The sequence below is a fragment of the Talpa occidentalis genome, unplaced genomic scaffold (assembly GCF_014898055.3).
Source record: "Talpa occidentalis isolate TD23 unplaced genomic scaffold, MPIMG_talOcc4v2.1 talOcc4.9, whole genome shotgun sequence".
NCBI lineage: Eukaryota > Metazoa > Chordata > Mammalia > Eulipotyphla > Talpidae > Talpa > Talpa occidentalis.
Window position 1 is genome coordinate 86,235,400 of NW_023605305.1, and position 19,916 is coordinate 86,255,315.

Here is a 19,916-nt window from a genome sequence, read left to right on the forward strand (position 1 = left end):
TACATCTCAATGGTATCGATTTGTAAGCAAGAATCCAGGAGATTCTACAGTAGATGCTTTGAGAAACCCTGTCATAATTACCTATGTTAATTTTAAATATATTCTTACTATTCAAGTTATTGATTTATGAACTGTAAAAATAAGAGGAAATATTGATTTCTATAAATTAGAAAACACTTTCTCCCTCCTTGATCTGAACCATTTATAATTTTGATTTACATTATTAGATTATTGTCTTGATTTTTTAACATATCTTCATTATCTAGTTTAAAAATATATCAATTATGTTTTATTCTATATCCTTAATTTCTAGAGTTGTTTGACTTAAATGGTAAGAATGTTCTTTTTGAATGCTTTTGTTAGTTCTAAATGCTAGCATGCCTACAGGCTTTCCTTATTCTAAAGTTATTAGTTTATACCTTTTTGGGCTAGATTGTTCAACTAGGCTATTATTTAAAAAATAAGGACTCATTACTGCAATGTTCCCTAAGACTTTGCACCTTGGGGATTAAGTCTTTCTTTTCTGTTCCATATCAATAATATTCTCAGGTTGTATATTCTCCCCCTCATAAACCGATAACTTTTTTTCATTGTCTTATAAAATTTAATAAAGCTGTGGAGTGGATGGAGGCCAATCTTTTTCCTTGTAGATCATTCAGTTTTTTTGACTGGAAGTAATTTCAGAAGGATATAGTAAAGTGGTGATGAGACTGTATCATTTTGATCTTGAAAACCAGTATATCCTTTTGGCTTACTGATTCATTTCATTACAGCTATATATAAATATATAATGCACAGCAATGCAGCTAACAGAGTAGCCTCTAGTCATAATTTTGGTTCAACTATTTCCTAGCTGTCTAACCTCAAGCAAATTAATTATGCTCACTGGAACTCAACTAATCATCTATAAAATTATAATTACTGCAATAAGAATTCCAGTCACTACAATAAGGATTCCAGATATTATATATGTAAAGTGTCTAGGTGCAGAGTAGTTACTCAAACAGTATTTATTATAAGTAGTATAAGTTACTGACATCAGATACGAATAGTTTTGCTATTCTATACCTCACTAACACACCTCTGTATGCTAAGTGCATTGTCCCTGTTCCATATATTTATAACAGTTCTCTAACTGGTTTTCAGCTATTGATCTCTTCAGCCATTTCTCCCTTTTTCCTTTATATGATTTTCTGTAGCTTGAACTTTGTGTTACTGCCTTGCATTTTTTTGCCACACTGATTTTCTCTTCTACTGTTTTAGATTCAAGTGGTCCTATGAAGATTGCTTTGCTTTCATTTTTGCCTTTTAAATCACCTCTTATTTACCATCTCATACTTGATCATTTGTTGCATACTCTCAAAATTTTGGTGAGAGAAACAAATTTTTATAATAGATTTTTTAAATTTATTCTTATCCTAAAGTTAATTGTTGTTGTTTTTTTCCCCAATAAGGGAGTCACTGTCTGTTCTTTGCAAGCTGAGTCCTCCCCAACCCCCACCGGTAGTTTCCCTTCATTGTTGCCACACAATTTCTTTGTTCAGATGGTCCATCTTGATAAAGATCTGGCTATTGGGTTATCCCAATTTGCTCAAGATAGTGGTGGAAAATTCTCTGAATTTCACTTGTCCGGATATTGTCTCTGCTTGCATGCTGCCCAGGCTCAGTATGAACTGGGGGTTGTTTTATATCATTTTTCTATGGTTATTTTAGTCTCCCTGAGTCTGGCATGGAAAGGAGAGAAACTGCACTGGGATGTTCGGATTTTCCTGACTCCATGCCTCTAACACGTTTCACAATTGGGCACAGATAAATATTATTTTTCTGTTTCTTCATCATTTTAAGGGCTGGGTGATATTCGTGAGATCACATGTACACATGTGTACATGTGTATGTGTTTGAGTGTGTGTGTGTGTGTGTATTGCCACACTCTCATACATGTTAGTAGGCGTGTAACCAACAGCAGAACTTGCTAGGAACCAGTTGCAATATGTCACCATTTTAAAGGGACATCCTTTTGACCCAGAAATTCATTTTAAGAGAACTATCAGGAATCAATGGTGTGCAAACGTGTCCACAATGGGATTCCTTTTTAAAATTGTTCATAATGGAAATCCACTTAAATACAAGGTAAATATTTAACGGTGGTAGATTTAATGCATTCAGTAAGATGCCTTGTAATTATACAGTCATTATATACTACAAACATATGTAAAAATATAAGCTAAGTGGAAAATAGTAATGTTCATAATAGTAGAGCCTAATTATTTATATAAAAATAGGTCACTGAGTGTGAATGAAAGCAGTGTTATCAATGATTATGTTGGAGCCTGGGGGTATAGGTGAATTTTATTGTCTTTTGCCCAGTTTTTAAAAAATGATCATGAACTGGATTATAATTAGAAAAATAATACTAGAGCTAAAATTCAAAAAAGAAAAACAAAAAGATACACACTCCCTGGTATCATCTCCAAAATAATAGCAATGATTTCTTAAGTGCTCTTTGCCTGGCACTATATAAAGTTCTTAACATAATTATCTCATTTAATTCTCTCATAGGCTCCATTAAACAAAATTAGTGTTTCAGTTTTCAGCTGAGGAACCTGAAGGATGGGAAGGTTAAACATGTATAATGCTACCCAGCTCATAAAAGACCAGGCCTGAGTGTCCAGGTCAATCTAATTCTAAAGCCAGCATCTCCCCCAGAGTCTCTGAGCTTTATCACATATTCTGGTGCTTAATAAAGGACAGGCTTGGGCCTCCCTGGTGGCGCAAGGGGTTAAGCACCGCACTGTGAAGCAAGTCACAGCCTCTGCAGCACAAGTTCCATCCCCAGCTGGCCAGGGAGCAACCCACATAGAGCAGCAGACCTCTCCTGACTCGCCTGCTGCTCCCCTCAGCAGTGTATTTCAGTCAGTCTGCCTGTTCTGTGTTCCACTCTGTCTCTGGTGAATCCTCTCAACCCCCATATCTCTGGCCTGTATACCAGCTCTTACATGCATAAATAAATCTTTAAAAAATAAAATAAAATAAAGGTTTGATCAATGCTCATTACCTGAACTGCTGAATACCAGCCCTTACTTCACACTCTAAATTTGAACGTACAAGAGAATTAAGAGAATAGAATAGAGACATACCCAATCCCCCCAAAAAAACCTACCAAAACAGAAGACATTAAAGATTTATATTTCAATAGAAACCAGTGAGCATTCTCTTTCACAGCATGTTTTATGAAATAGAGTTCCTGACAAATGTGAGCTCAGGTCATGCCATCAGAGACTATCATTGACTCAAGACATTAACTGAAAGTTTAATGGACCAAAGAAACACATGTTCTTTAAAATATCCCCATGATCTCAGAATTTTCCTGGAACAATGCTTAGTCATTATACCAATCATATAGTATACTTAGACTTTGATTTAAAAAAAATACAACATTCTTCAATCATATTCATCATTAACCCAGACTCCAACTATCAAATATCTCTTCTTCTAAATGATTAGCATTCCACCCAGAATCTTGCATAGCCAAATCAGTCTACTTCAATTTCAACAAATGGAGTAAAGTTAAAAACAAAAACAGCAGGAACCATATAAATGAGATTGTCTGAGAGAGCAGACATTAGAGGATTAGGACTAAAATAGTGATTAAGAAAGTCTCAAATATATCTTCCTGGAATCCACCTAAAACCACTTATCAGACCATGTTCACTTTATAACACAAGAAGTTAAAAAGAAACCTAAAATACCAAAACAAAGTAGCAATTTGATAGGTTTATCACATCTGTCCCCCACTCCAACAGTATTAGAAATTAGTTATCAAGGAATTTAAGATCTGTACCAAAAAAATAAGAAAGAGAATAATACTTAAGCATCAAGTCCTCATAGGAAAGAGTCACAAGTGTTGAATACTATTTATTGCCTTCCCAAGAAATACAAATTAAGAAAAAAAAATCTGGAGTTGCACAAGTAATGGATGATAAAATAGATGAGTGACAATTATCATCCTTATCTTCCATTTCCTCCTCTCCCTCTCCAATTTGAAGGGCAATATGTGTAACAACTTGCCAGTTAGGAATTTCATACACACGAAGATTCAGATTCACAAGTGTTAGTCAAAAATAGCCTTTGTTTGGAATTCATTTAAGTCAAGAGTTTCCATAGGGGATAGTCTCAATTATTGCCGCTTACTTATCATTATTATTGTGCTGGATCTGTCAAAACAACACTTATCTGTAAAATAAATAACAATAAACAAGGACTTGATGCGAACATAATCTTCTTTGACACAAATAATCTAAGCCAGCAAATGCAGGTTTCTGAGTTTTGAGCAAACCAACAGAAGAACTTTCCACTTACTCCGTTAACTGAAAGAAACAAACAGGAAAACTAAGAAAAGCCAGAGCATATAATGACACACTATCCTGTCAATGCAAATGAAAAGGAATCGCAAAGTATGATCTGTTTGGTTTCTTTCTCTTGCAGAACAATGACTGAATGGAACACTGACATTTAGGTTTGTCAAAGCTATATTAAAAAACAAACCCAGGAAAACCTCACGAGGAGAGCCTTATGAAAACATTGGACTTATCCCCAAGACTCTCAGGATACAAATCTATTGGTTATCAGTAAAGACGCCATACAATCTTTTCAAGGGAACAGCTAAACAAAATGGTTCCAACAGAAATACAAGAAAATGGATTAAAAGCTGGCTATCTAACCGTATACAGAGAGAAATCGTAATTGGTAGTCCGTCTAGTTGGGGAGAGGTTTCCAGTAGGGTCCCACAAGGATCGATATTGGGTCCCATTTTGTTTAATATCTTTATAAAAAATCTGGAAGACAAAGTAGAGAATGTGCTAATTAAGTCGACAGATGCCACTAGATTAGGATTGGTGGTTAAAGTTAAATGGATATAGATAAATGCTATTTGCCTTTAGTAGGACTGATGCTAATAGAGAACAGGATTTCTAATTACTTTTATCTTCTTAATATATCATTAAAAAATCTAATTCCAAGAACTAGAAATAAGTAGACTTAAGTTCTTAGTGGCTTTGCATAACAGAAAATTCAGCACAAAGAATAGAGACAACACTGATACTTGCATATCCTTGAAAGCAGAATAAAGGGTGCCCCCAGATCTTTTTGGTGCAGCTTTACTTGGAGAAATGGTGGTTTGGGGACTCTGAACATATTAAGGACATTGGAAACATTTCAGATATGCCAGATCAAGGTGGTGAAAAGACAAGAATAACTAAATTCTCAAACATGTATATACTTAGTTACTGGCAGAAAAATGAACAAGGAGACACAACTTAAAAGATAAATGGAGAGTTGAAAACCTGACAGCTTGAGCAAGAAAACTGGGTGAAATTACTCAAGAGCAGATTCTATGAGGACACACATACACACAAATAGAAGAATGCAAGAGATGATAGGAAGGAATCTCTTCATGCTAGGATAATGATCATATAGTTTGGAACTACTTAGAAGACATTTGGGAAAAAGTATTCAATAGATATCTTATTTGTTTGCGGATTATTTTTCAAGATTTAATTTTATTTACAAGTTATCACATGAAGACAACTGATAACATAGCCTCTCCTTTGTAGATAAGTGGGTGGTTTTTCAGGTGAAATCAACTGAACTGAAAATATGGACTAATGAGGAATGATTTAAAAATTTTTATCTTATACTTTCACCTGCTAGCACAGTGGAACATATATCAGATACGAAAATGAAGTTAGATCATCTCTGAAATTTTGTCAGTTTTACTTTACAATCTTGGATATTTTACTGTCTTTAAGAGTCGTAGGTTTTGATTCAGCTAAATGGTAGGATAAGATTGTTTTAAGAGTTGCAGTTACTATGGTTAAATTAAATGCATGGAAAATGAATAGAGATAAGAGATTGGAAATTTGTAAATAAGGCAGGGACACAGCACTGAGCTCACCCTCCTCCCAGACCATGCTGCCCATTTTCTCTCTTCCTGACCTCAGGACAGAGCACAGTATAAAAATCACTATAGTCGACCTGACAGACTGCTTCTGTCTCAGGAAACTATCACAGGAAGGTAAAAAAGTCAATTCCTCTCCTAGTGACTAATTTTCTTTGAGCTGCCAACAATGCTTGGTTGATTATACCGGCCTGATCTTTGAAAAAAAAAAAAAAAAAAAAAAAAACCAACTTTAGAATTCATAGTTGAAAAGAAGGGACACTTTTGATAAAAAAAGAGAGTGCATTATTCATGATACTAATACAAAAGAAAACCATTGCAATCATATCTCCTTTAACCTTCCATGCCGGCTTCAAAAGGAAACTGTGGGCAACCAGGATGTTACAGGATCACCTTTTAGTTTTAATCTAATCCAGATGACTGCAAGTATTTTGGTCTGAGCAATAGTTTATCAAGTTTAAAGTAGTTGGTTTACTATAGATTTTACAGCAGAGACCAGTGGAAAATCATTTGGACTTTACAATTTCTGCCTTGAAACATTTCTCTGTGGGTAATACTTGCTTTAGGAATGGGATTGCATCCTAAGTGGTGAAGCACATAAAATACAGAAGCAAGCATCATTGACAGATGTGAAGACTGTATTTTAAAGGGTAATAATGCCTATCAATAATAGTGTGATACTTTATTAATATTTACCACTTACATACCTGCCCTGGAGACTGTGTTATCCTTTCCACACATCTCACAAATAATAGTCACAATAACTTTACGAGAGAGGAAACCAGCTCATTTTTTAGATGAGGAAACGGAAGGGCCAGGGAGGGTGATTTTTTGTGGCTATGTCCACACAACCATTAAGTGGAAGGTAATGTTGAAACTGACTCACTCCAAAATAACTGTTCAGAAACATACTAAATTCTAATTCCTGCTTTCTTGTTGTCATGCATGCTAGCCAAAGAAAGCAGAAGAAATACTTGCTTAAAGAATTTAAGAGTAGGCCTCAGTTTATCATTGTTGAAAACAGGGAACTGGGTAAGAGGTTTTTTTTTAAGCATGTTATTTATTTGTTTTTGCATAGAAGAACTGGGGTGCAGGCCGGAAGTGTGCAGGGGTGGGGGGGGTGAGAGGATTCACCAGAGACAGAGTGGGGAGCAGAACAGGTGAATTTACTGAAACACACTGCTGAGGGGAACAGTGGGTGAGACAGGGGAGGTCTGCTGTGCCAAGTGGGTCAGTTCCCTGGCCAGGGATCAAGCTCAGGCCACTGAACTCAGGCTGCCACGATGGTAGTGCTGAGACTTAACCCCTAGGCCACCGTGGAGGCCCCAGAGCGGAGTTTTTTAGCTTCACCAATTCTGGCACTTGGGGCTGGATAGTTCTTTGTTATGGAGAGGCTGATCAATGCACCATGGGATCTTCAGCAGCATCCCTGCCCTCTGCCCACTAGACATCTTTAGCAATTCCCTTCTTCTGGTTTTGACAACCACAAACATCTAGACATTGCCAGAGATCCTCTGAGGGGCAAAACTGCCTGTGTTTTGAGAGCCCCTGCACTAGAAGAACTCGAGGCATCTTTTCTGTTCTCTTGTATTCTGTGCTGGGAATTGTGGCTCCAACCTTCACAGCCATGGGGCGACTGCCTAGTGAACCATTCTTCACCACCATCTCAATACAGTGACTTTCAAATAATCTGAAGCTCTTCAGGTTCAGTTTGCTATAAAGCCACAACTTGCTGGGCCTTAAATTTATCATTTAATTGTAAATTAGTATGAAAAAAACAGAGTAGATGAAAGTGAAAAGGGATCAGAATATTATCTTATTAAGTCAGCTTTGCATCAGTCAACTGATTTGGACACGTTTCAAAGGGCATCCTACAAGAGGGTTTATTTATGTGTGTGTGCATATATATATATATATATATATATATATATATGTGTGTGTGTGTGTGTGTGTATTGCTTATTTTCTCTTTTTTACTAAGGATACCATATCAGGAAAATCATAAAATGGGTTTAAAAAGCATCCTCTCAGTTGGTAAACTCAGAGAGTCAAAATGCTATTGATAGATTTCAAGAGGTGAAAACTTAAATTAAGCATTGGAAATAGAACACAATATCCGAGACCTGGGTTCATAGATTTTCAAGGGCATATTTAAAACTGGCAGATTACAAACATTTTCTCCTGGGAATGGATTGGAGACTAGAGATTAGAGCCTTGGATTAGAGAATGGTCCAGAATCAAGTACCAGTCCTATGGACATGTGGGAAAGTTTAGCAAATCAGAAGCTTTCCTGGGGTTTGCTCCCAATAAAATTCAATGGTAGAAAATATTTATGATATGCTATCATTGGAATTTGGTCAAAGTTAGAAACACTAAAATGTCAATGAAATAATTATTGTGATGGTTAATCGACTTTACAAACACTAGAGATATTTAAAAGATCTTGTATTCTTTGTGTATTATGAAAGGTCTGAATATGAACTATGAGAAAATCATATGCAAATATTCTGTTTCACACAGAAAGTTCTATAATGAAAACCAGGAGAAGGCACATTTGGGGAGTAAAGAGAAGTGGGACCCTTGTCTCTGGGACCCTTGTCAAAAGTCTCAAGGTGGATATTCTAAATTGTGGCTGCAAATTAGAATAACCTTTGGAGAAATTAAAAAAGTATGATGCCCCTGGTAAACCTCAGAATCGCTCAGCCTGAATTTCTGGGGAAGGGCCCCAGGGCTCATTATTATTTAATGTTTTCCCTGTAATTTAGTAGGCACCTGGTTGAGAAATCTTGTCTTAAAGAACAAGAACTTGAAGAACTTAAAGAACTGGTTGTGTGGGACTGGTCCTGTGTGCCCCTGGAGAGTCAAAAGCTTCCATAATTTTAAGAGGTACACATGCAAGGTTTAAGTACTATTTTGTCACCTAAATAGAATGCCCTTCTTTTCCCCTCTACTTCTCTTTGATCTTTCTGATTTCTTCCAGGAAAAATTCTCAGTTGGTAGCTGGTGGGCCTTTGATACATCTCTGTATGTGTCTATCTCCTTTTAAAATCAAAGAGAATATAGACCTCAGATCCAAGACCTTTGTCTAGCATTAATTAGCATGGTTTTTCTTTAGTTATTTCTATTTAAGATTATTTTCCAGGATGGGGTATAGCTTTAAGTGATATGAAATTCAATTTTAAAAGGAGTGAATAAATGTAAAGGAAATTAGCTTTTTAACATTTCAATTAATTGTAAATGTAAATTAAAATTTAAAGTAAATGATAGTATACATCATACTGATATCTGAGGAAGGCAAGGAGGGGGTTCTAGATGACTATGGTTTGGCCAACCCCGTTAATGAAATGGGCACTCTGATGTTCTGTTGTTAGTTTGGGCACTACATGTGCCTCCGATGCTAATTATCTGTAGGATTTGGAGAAAGGATCTGTTTCCTTCCCGGGGCCTTGGTTTCCTCATCTGTTAAACAAGATTGTTAGCCTATATTGCTCGCATTCTTCTATGAGTTTAAGAAGCAAGGACTGCAAGGCTTCTGAATTTACCTTGTTGACATCCAGGCGCATCTTCTCATTGTTGACACTCGCAGCCTTCTCAGCTGCTTTCTTTTGGCGTTGGGGTCCCCTCCCAAAGAAGATGTAGTTGACCAAAGCATATTCCAGAAGGGCCATGAAAACAAAGACAAAGCACCCCATCAGGTACATATCAATGGCCTTCACATAGGGAATTTTCGGGAGTGTCTCCCGGAGGTGGGTGTTAATAGTGGTCATCGTGAGCACAGTTGTGATTCCTGAAAAAAATGAGAGACTCTGAGTAATAACATTCCCATTTCCACATTGCACTTGAAGGTAAATAGGTTAATCGACCTCTTGTTCATCCATAAATGCCCCCAAATACTTACTGGATACTTATAAACCAGTCCTGTGGTGGGCCCTGGAGAGATGCGTAAATCATCAATCCACAGTCAACAACATCATGGGGGAACAGTTCCTTAAAGATATATTTACATTTACAGTTTTATATTGTGAGGGGGGACTAGACATGTGAATCAGAGGTGGTGGAAGATGTGGTGTGTTGGGTGAGTGTTAAGAAGATGCCAGTTCAGCCTAGTAAGTTAGCAGGGAAGTGAGCAGGAAGTGGACACAGCAGAGTTGAGTCCAGAAGGGTGAGTGGGAGCTGCCCAAGCAACCAAGGACATGCAATCAAGAGTGATGGTGGACCTGGGGCCTCCCTGGTGGCACAAGGGGTTAGGCACAGCACTACGAAGCTATCCACAGCCTCTGAAGCTCAAGTTCAATCCCTGGCCAGGGAGCTACCCACATGGCACAGCAGACCTCTCCTATCTTGCCCGCTGTTCCCCTCAGCAGTATATTTCAGTAAATCTGCCTGTTGTGTTCCCCACTCTGTCTCTGATGAATCCTCTCACCCCCTACACCTCTGGCCTGTACACCAGTTCTTGTATGCATAAATAAATCTTAAAAAAAGAAGAGTGATGGTGGGCCTAAGTGGTAGAAAGAGCTTTCCATAAAAAAGGTGGACAGTACATTAGCCCATTAAAAGAATCTCAAGGTAATCAATGTGGGTACATTATGGGATAAGATGGCAATGATGGTGGGGAAAGGGAAGATTACATAAGAGCTGCATAATGGAGAGCCATCAACATGGAACCTAACGGTCTAATGAATTTAAAACTGAAGACAATGTGGAGCCAATGCTTCAAGCAGGGAGAAAATATTTTTAGGATAATTATTTGATAGCAGTGTGGTTGAAAGGAATTATACAATACAGGAATAAACCAGCTAAATTTTTTCTTTCAGAATAATCTAAGTAAATTCTGAAGGGGAAAATAAACAAAACTACCTTTTAATAGCCTCAAAATCATTGAATGCATTACATAGATGATGTGGACAAATGATTTTAAAAATTAGGAAACTGGCGGGCCTCCCCTGGTGGTGCAGTGGTTGAATGCTGGGCTGCGAAGCTGCCCACAGTCTCTGCAGTGCTGGTTTGATCCCCGGCCCCCGGTAAGGGTCCCACATGGCGCACAGACCTCTCCTGCTGGACCCACTGCTCCGCTCAGCAGTGTATTTCATCATTCTGCCTCTTCTGTTCCCAGCTCTGGCTCTGGTGAATCCTCTCGCCCTCCCGCGCTTCTGACTGTACCCAGTGCTTGTATAAATGAATGAATGAATGAATGAATGAATAAATAAATGAATGAATAAATGAATAAATCTTTAAAAAAATTAGGAAACTGGAGATGGAAGTTACAGAGAAGCAATAATTTGGACTGGGCAACTAGGCGTATAATGTATAGATGATTATGATAGAAGAATTCTAAGATTCTGTACCGGACATGCCACACTAGGTCAGGTTATAATTGTTCCAACTGAGTGAGCATGTATAACAGTGAGGAGTTCTAAGCTGTAAAGGTAAAGGGGTAGACAGAGATCTGCTGGGGTAAGCACTGGGAATCTGGCATCCTGTGCATGATGAGGTACAGCTTTATACCAAAGAGAATGATGTGAAAGTAGAGCTCAGAGGTCAAGATCACCCAGATGGGAAGTTATAGATTTAGCATTTGAACTGGGATCTTACTGATTCAGAAACCTGTGTCCTTAAACCCCACCCAATAACTCATCCCAGAAGTTAAGTTTTATTTCTATGACTTTTTTTGGATCATGGTTTTCTGATTAAATTTTACCTAATCAGACCATAATTCTTGTTTTGTTCTTATACATACTCATAAAACAATAAACTTGAGCAACTGAGGGTGAGCATGTCCAGAGAAAGCCTGATCTTTCTATAGATCTAGGTGTCTCTCAATTCTGCAATCTTTATTTTTCATAGTATTAGTCATTTTGAAAGGTTTCCTAATTTCACTATTTTGACCACAGATTATTCTGTACAACATATAGCTCACGAAACTAACAAAGCTGGTTTTGCCATTTATCTTCTAAGTTTCACTTTAAGGTATTTCTAACCTAGTCATAAATTGTTCACATAAAGACTTTTTGTTGTTTTTTGAAGATATTTTCAAAAATTTCTTTTCAAAAGTACATAAATTCTTTATTATTCCTGTAATAGACATAAAATAGAGAACAGATTTTCACTTGGGCATGATAAAGTATTACAAACTCCATTTCTTTTTAAAATTTATTTTATTGATTTATTATTATTATTTAATTTTATATGTTTTTTAAATCATTTTCCATTTTTGCACAATGTAGCTATTTTCATCTTGGTTATAGTCCCCATACAATTCCCACCCCCTTATTTTGACCCTAATCCCGCCTTATCCCCCCTCCCCCACCCCCCTAGTAGTGTGTCTCTGGTGTATAGTTGCTTGTTGATTTTGATTTTTACTTTATTATAATTAGTCTTTTTCCTGGTCCCTTATTTAGGTTTTCTAAATTCCTGCTATGAGTGAGACCATCCGGTATTTTTCTTTTTCTTTCTGGATTATTTCTCTGAGCATGATCCCTTTCAGCTCCAATCATGTTGCTGCAAATGGAATGAGTTTATCTTTTTTGATTATTGAGTAATATTCCATTATGTATATGAACCATATCTTCTTGATCCAGTCATCTATTTTTGGACATTTGGGTTGTTTCCATGGCTTGGCTATTGTAAATAGTGCTGCTATAAACATAGGGGTGCAGGTGCCCTTTTAAATTAATGATTCTGTGTCCTCTGGCTAAATACCTAGGAGTGGAATTGCTGGATCATATGGAAGCTCCATCGTTAGCAGGTTGAGGAGTCTCCACACAGCTTTCCATAGTGGTTGGACCATTTTGCACTCCCACCAGCAGTGCAGGAGAGTCCCTTTTTCTCCATATCCTCGCCAACATTTGTTGCAGCTAGTTTTTTTAATATGTGCCATTCTCACTGGTGTGAGATGGTATCTCATGGTAGTTTTGGTTTGCATTTTTCTGATTGCAAGTGATGTTGAACATTTTTTCATATGCCTGTTGGCCCTTTGCATTTCCTCTTTGGAGAAGTTCCTTTTTAGCTCTTCTGCCCATTTTTTGACTGGATTATTTTCTTTGTTTTTGCTGACTCTCATCAGAGAGTCAGCTCTTTGTAGATTTTTGTGATCAGTCCTTTATCATTAGTGTTGTGTGCAAGAATTTTCTCCCAATAGTTGGGGTGTCTCTTTGTTTGGTTACTGTCTCTTTTGTTGTACAGAAGTTCTTTAATTTCATGTAGTCCCAGCTGTTTATCTTTGTCTTCACCATCACTGCTTTGGGTGATGAGTCTTTAAAGATGTTACTGAAGTATATGTCATGAAGTGTTTCACCTATATTGCCTTCTATTTTTTTTTATGGTTTCAGGTCTTATGTCTAGTTCTTTAATCCATTTTGAGTTGGTTTTTGTGCATGGTATGAGGTAATAGTCAAGCTTCACTCTTTTCCATGTAGTGACCCAGTTTTCCCAGCACCAATTATTAAACAAACTTTCTTTGCTCCATTGCATATTCTTTGTTCCTTTGTCAAAGATCAGTTGACCGTAAATCTGTGGGTTTATTTCTGGATTTTCTATTTGGTTCCATTGGTCCATGTGTCTGATCTTGTTCCAGTACCATGTGGTTTTGATCATTATGGCTTTTTAGTATAGTTTGAAGTCTGGGTGTGTGATACCTCCATTCCCTTCTCTTTTTTTTTCAGGAGAACTTTGGCTATTCAGAGTTTTTGGTGGCTCCATATGAATTTCATCAATATTTGTTCTATTTTTTTTTTTTAAGATTTATTTATTTATACAAGAACCACGGTACAGGCCAGATGTGCAGGAGGGTGAGAGGATTCAACAGAAAGATAGTGGTGAACAGAACAGGCAGACTGATGAAATACACTGCTGAGGGGAGCAGCAGGTGAGACAGAAGAGGTCTGCTTCGCCATGTGGGAATCTTGCCAGCTGGCCGGGATCGAACCCGTGCTGCAGAGGCTGCGGACAATTTCACAGTGTGGCGCTCAATTATCTGCACCACCAGGGAGGCCCTATTTGTTCTATTTCTTTGAAGAATGTAATTTAAATTTTTATTGGAATAGCACTGAATCTGTATATTGCTTTTGGGAGGATAGCCATTTTGATAATGTTAATTCTTCCAACCCATGAGCAGGGGATGTCTTTCCATTTCTTTGTGTGTTCATCTATTTATTTTAACAGTGTTTTATAGTTTTCTTTGTACAGGTCCTTTACCTCTTTTGTTAGGTTTATTCCCAAGTATTTGTTTTTTGGTTTTTGTTTCAATAACAAAGGGGATAGTTTTCTTGATTTCTTCTTCTTCAGATTTATTGTTTGTGTATAAGGCTACCAACTTTTGTGTGTTGATTTTGTATCCTGCTACTTTACTAAACTTATTGATTAGTTTGATTAGTCTTTCTGTGGAGTTTTTGGGGTTCCCTATGTATCTGCAAATAGTGGTATCATATCATCTGCAAATAGTGATAATTTGACCTCTTCCTTCCCTATTTGGATTCCTTGTATGTCTTTGTCTTGTCTTATTGCTTTAGCTACGACTTCCAGAATCATATTGAAAAGCAGTGGTGAGAGTGGACATCCTTGTCTTGTTCCAGATCTTAATGGAAATGCTTTTAACTTTTCACCATTGAGAATGATATTGGCTATGGGCTTGTCATATATGGGAACTTTACTATTATGTGTCTTGCTGTTCTCTTAATTGAAGTTCTCTTCAATTATTTCCTTGACTATTTCCTCTGTTCCTATGTCTCTCTCCTCTCCTTCTGGGATTCCTATAATCTTGTATTTCCTTTCCTCATGGAGTCAGATAGTTCCCAAAGCCTTTCTTCATTCTTTTTCCTTTGTACTTCCCTTTCCTTTTCTGTTTTGGTTCTTTTTATTTCTGTGTCTTTGAGAGTAGTTATTTGTGCTTCCATTTCATCTATTCTGCTTTCATTGCTTTTCTGAGAGTTCTTTAGCTCCTCCCTTAATCCTTTGAGCTCCTGCATTTCTTTCACTTCCCTCTTTAGGGACTCAATTTTATTCTTGTGGTCATTGACTATTTTTCCCATATCGTTGATTATTTTTCTGTATCATTTTCTACTTCTTTCAGTTTTTTAATCACAGTGACTTTAAATTCTCTATCAGGAAGACTCGTAAGTTCCTCTAAGTCACTATGTTGCAGTCTGGTGTTTGATTGTCTTTTTGTGGTGTGTCTTTTCCCTGGGGATATGCTCGGTTGCTTGTAATTTTTCTTCTCCCTGCTGTTAGTTTTCTAATTTGTCCTGTGTGTTGGGACACTGTGTTGCTGGTGCTGGGCGGCATCTCTTTGGTGTGCTCTTTCTGGATGTCAGAAACTAGTGGTCCAATCGAGTCCAGTGCTGCTATGCCAGAAGTCTGTAGGGCAGTGGTACTATGGATATGTTAATGGTCACAGTCCCAGAAAATCTCCTCCTTATTTGTTTAATTCCAGAGGTATGTCTTAAGGTCCCACAGACTGCCCTGGCTGTGGCTGGATCACCCAGTGGGCTCCAAATCACTGGATCCCCCTCTGGGCTCCAACTCTCTGCCAGGTGGGGCCTGGCTTACGGAGGTCTTCAGCTCACCTCTGGCTGTGGGGACAGCCCTTTCCCAGTTCCACACAGTCTAGGCGGGTTCCAGATGCAGAGATCCCTGTTCTCCATTCATTTCTTTATTCAGCAAATACTTACTGAACACACTTCACTTGCTGTGTTAAAACACTATAGATGTAATAATAAAGCAAAATTAGTTAGGGACCTTTCTTCAGTTGATCTTTCCACACCTTCAGGAAAAGGATTTGGTTGATAATAATCAACTAAATAAATATAAACTATACCTGAAACTGGTACACAGGGGGAGCTCTATGCTATTTTAAGACACTATATCACAGGGGACCTGGCTGGGCCCGGGAGATCATTACTTCTCTCCATCCTGCAACCCCCACAATTGAATCTCAATACAGCAGCTGACATGATCCATTTAAAACTGAAATCAAATCATGCTACTTTGTTCAATGATACTCTAATTTCACATGGAATAAAAGCACAGTCTTTATCAGGGCCCCTGAACTGCTTCAGAATCCTGTCCCTTCTCCCTGTAATTACCTTTCCTCCTGAACTCATCATGCACATTTCTACTGGCCCCCTTGCCATGCTTGGCACATTCTGACCTCAGGGCTGTGTCATGGCCTGGAATATTCACACCCAGATATCTCTGTGGTTCTTTATCTTCTTCACGTCTTTGTTCTGTTGACAGTTCAGAATGAGGTCTACCCTTGTGAGTCTAAACTAAAGTCCCCGGAACTTCCAACCCCCTGACCTGGCTTATTTTCCACTATAGACTTGCCATATTATATAATGTGTATGTGTATGAAAGCTATTGCTCATTTTTAACAGCCAGAATATAACTTTCAGAAGAACAATGCTTTACTTCCAGTGCCTAGCATGTTTGGGGAACAGAAGGTATTCTGAAAGTATTTGCTGAATAAATAAATGAATGACTTCACTAAGCAAGTAATGACAGAATTGAGATCTCACAGTGGGAGAGTTAACGATTCAACATTTTTAAAGGGTTAGTCAGAACTGAAAATAATAGAAATTGTACAAAGGTCATAATTTACTATATCTAGCATTAGTAACATAAAAAGTGTTCATGAAAATAATTTATGTTCTTTCTCTGATGTTTTAACAGATAAAATCAACCAGAAGATAAGCAAATCTATGGATAAAATTTCCCAACATTCTTTGTTTTCTCTTTCCCTCAGCCATGCAACTCCAAAGTCCTAAGACTTTAGAATCCTGTCTGCTTCTCCACTTGGTACACAATGCATTTCCTTATTTCCTTTTTTGAAGACAAAAAGGTAGAAGAGGAGTCTTCCCAGGTAAGTAAGTATGGATACAAACAGAATAATTATCAGGGAGGATGGCATGAAATATGTTTCAATAAAAATATCAAACTGATGGAACTAATTTCATTACCAACAGCTATACAGTTCACTAATTTTGACAGGAAAGAATGTTAATATGTGTTTAATTGATTTAATGCTGAATCAGAACACTCAAGTCTCTCAGACAAATTCTTGTAATGGATGTGGTCCAGTATCACCAGGCATCTCAAATTGCAGGGTAAGAAAAGTATGTGCACAAGTGCGTGCACGCACACGTGCACATGCACATACACACACACACACACACACATAGATAAAGCTTCACAAATAGTTACAGAATGACCTACCTAATGCCACTCTTGCAGCTGAAGCATCATAATTAATCCAGAAGGAGACCCAGGAGAGGATAGTGATGAGGATGGAAGGCATGTACGTTTGCAGGATAAAGTAACCAATGTTTCTCTTAAGCTTAAAGCTGAGGGACAACCTGGGATAGGAACCTAAAAAGACAATTTTAGAACATCATCATTATCAAGAAATAGTTACATGTTACTGTCTTTTAAAGGCCCATACAGTTTCCCTTCCTTCCCTATATTCTATTTTATCTCTTCTGCAAAAGAAGCCTTAGAATACCCAGTTTTTAATTGCTCAGTTTTGAATATACTCAAGGTTTTCACGAGACTGTTTCTCTTTTTAATTTCATTATTCCCATCAAGGTTCTAAAGAGACCTCTGCATGGCAAAAGGTGGAGAACCACTGATCCTTACTAATTGGTGGGAGATAAAACTGCAGGGTTAGACCTTGAAGCTGGGTCCACTGAATGTGGTGATCTGAGGAATTTCTCTTTAAATGAGGTAGGTAAAGAACATAGTCTTAGAACATAAAAGATTCAACTTAATGAAGCATGTGGGGGAGATAGCTTACTAATTGAAAGAAAATCTAGCCCAGCCTTCTTGGGCAAAACCAAGTATTTTAATATTAAAATAAAGAAGTTTTGTGTAGGGATTCAAAGCATCTTGGGGATTCAGAAGAACTCAAGTTTAGAAAAGTTTGGGTTGTTATTCTTTTTATAAAGCTGGAGTCTACTTTGTATTCCATGTCATACAATTCTTGCTTTAAGTAGTTTTTTCAGGGACAAGAAGTACCTGAATCCTTAGCAGCAGGACAATTCAAAATCTTGAGTTACAGGACTAGCAATTTCTGTGTGGTGAATTCATTTCAATATGAAAAATAGGAAGAGGAATATTCCTGGGGACTTACTATTTTTTCTCTTCATGAGTATGTAGCAAATAACTACTTTCCTGGACTTTTGGTTAAAAATTTGTGTTAAGAAAACTTAAAGCCTCTGCAGTGGAAGAGAAAGGTAGGTGAAAGCAGCAGGGTGATCTCAACACCTGGAAGGAGGTCTAGCTCCCAAGTAAGAGATAAGGCCGCAGAAGGAAATTCCTACCCTGGAAGGAAAAGTGGAAATTCTTCCATCCCACTGTCTTTAGAGAATTGCAGTCTGGTGAGACTAGCATGGACTGTGATAAAGCTATCCCCACCATGCATCAAAGGATCATGAGCAATTTTGTAAGAAGCATAAAATTGGGAGGATGTTTCTAGGTCATCATTTCTCTTCCTGTAATCTGTCTCTAACAACTAGTCCCTTCTCTTGCAAATGAGAGACCTATAGTTTAACTGTCTCAACTAGCTGTGTTGCCTTGTGGAAAATAATCCAATAGGTTCCAAATGAGTGTTAGGCTTGAGGGGCAGCAGAGACCTTTTCATGGATATATATTCTAGAGTCACCATCCCTTCCTGAGACCTGATCCTGATAAAAATAAATCCTCTTGACAAAATGTGATTGAAGACCCATTTCCCTTAACCCTCTTCCCTGACACAAACCTGTAGAAAAAACGACCTTCTTTGTGATGAGTTTGTAATCTACAATAGAGAACTGTGGAAGCTCAATCTTCGTTACTCCTGTGACAGCATTATCATCCCCACGCCAGTAAAATTCAATGTCATCAGTGGTGTATCCATCTGTAAAAGGAAGAATACAGACAGACAGACAGACAGATACACAAAACAGAAAACACACAAATGAAACAGAAAGAATACCTGTTTAGAAAATGAACTGTGTCAGTGATAACAGTTACAGCTAGAGGCTATTATGGGTTAGGTATCATGCTAAGTGCTGAAAGTATATAAATATATTGAATCCTCTCAAAGTTCCCACCAGGGAAGTATAATTAATTATAACCCCATGACGCCACAGAGGTTTAGAGAAGAGAGCAGCTTGCATGACACCTTGTAACTAGGAAGTGGTGTTGGTAAGGTTTGAACCTAGGTTTATTTGATTATAAATCTCCTTTTACATATTGTCATGTTACCACACAACCCTGGACTGTACTCGATGAGAATGCAAAGGAAGATAAAAATCATTTAAGATATCAGTACAGAACTGAATTCAATTAAACCCCCCTCCACTCCATGTATAGCTGGGTTTCAAGTGATTATGAAGAAGTGCATTATCACTTTGTGATATACATTGCTGGACTTGCCAAATCTGATGGCCTGACATTTATTTTCAAAAACCATATCCAAAGCATCAATACCAATAATTAAGAAGTACAAATGTATTGTATAGGTTATAAATGCTCAGTGCATTTAGGAGGAGCTTTCTTTCTGTTCATTCTACTTATGTAACAGTCCGGCAAAGTACCTGAACTCTCTCTGTTCTCTATTTTTCTCATCCATGAATTGAGATAATACCAACTATTACTTCACATGAGTAGTTTTGCATGAAAAATGAGGTGTTACTTGTAAAATGCCTAGAACAATACACCTGGTAGGTGCTCAGAAAGGGTAGCTAATACTTGTTTTTTCAATAAGAATTACTTAAAATGATGAGTCTCTTCAGCTCTTCGTAGACTTTTGTGATCAGTCCTTTATTATTAGTGTTGTGTGCATAAGTTTTCTCCCAGTCAGTGGGGTGTCTCTTTGTTTTGGTTACTGTCTCTTTTGCTGTACAGAAGCTCTTTAATTTGATGTAGTCCCAGCTGTTTATCTTTGCCTTTGCTATCACTGCTTTGGGTGATGAGTCTTTAAAGATGTT

The 19,916-nt window shown here is 37.6% G+C and overlaps 1 protein-coding gene across 2 annotated transcripts in view; it reads right to left on the reverse strand.

The window, feature by feature from the left end:
* GABRB2 (gamma-aminobutyric acid type A receptor subunit beta2) overlaps nt 1-19,916 on the reverse strand; it is a 230,187-nt gene that overhangs the window by 31,702 nt on the left and 178,569 nt on the right. The window contains exons 7-10 of one of the 2 annotated variants that reach the window (XM_054691147.1): nt 18,704-18,841; nt 17,164-17,316; nt 9,498-9,742; nt 4,722-4,835 (exon numbers count right to left, since the gene is read on the reverse strand). In XM_054691147.1, the coding sequence (XP_054547122.1) occupies nt 4,722-4,835; nt 9,498-9,742; nt 17,164-17,316; nt 18,704-18,841 (650 nt within the window). The remainder of the gene's footprint in view (nt 1-4,721; nt 4,836-9,497; nt 9,743-17,163; nt 17,317-18,703; nt 18,842-19,916) is intronic. The other variant, XM_037500281.2, reaches the window with a different exon arrangement.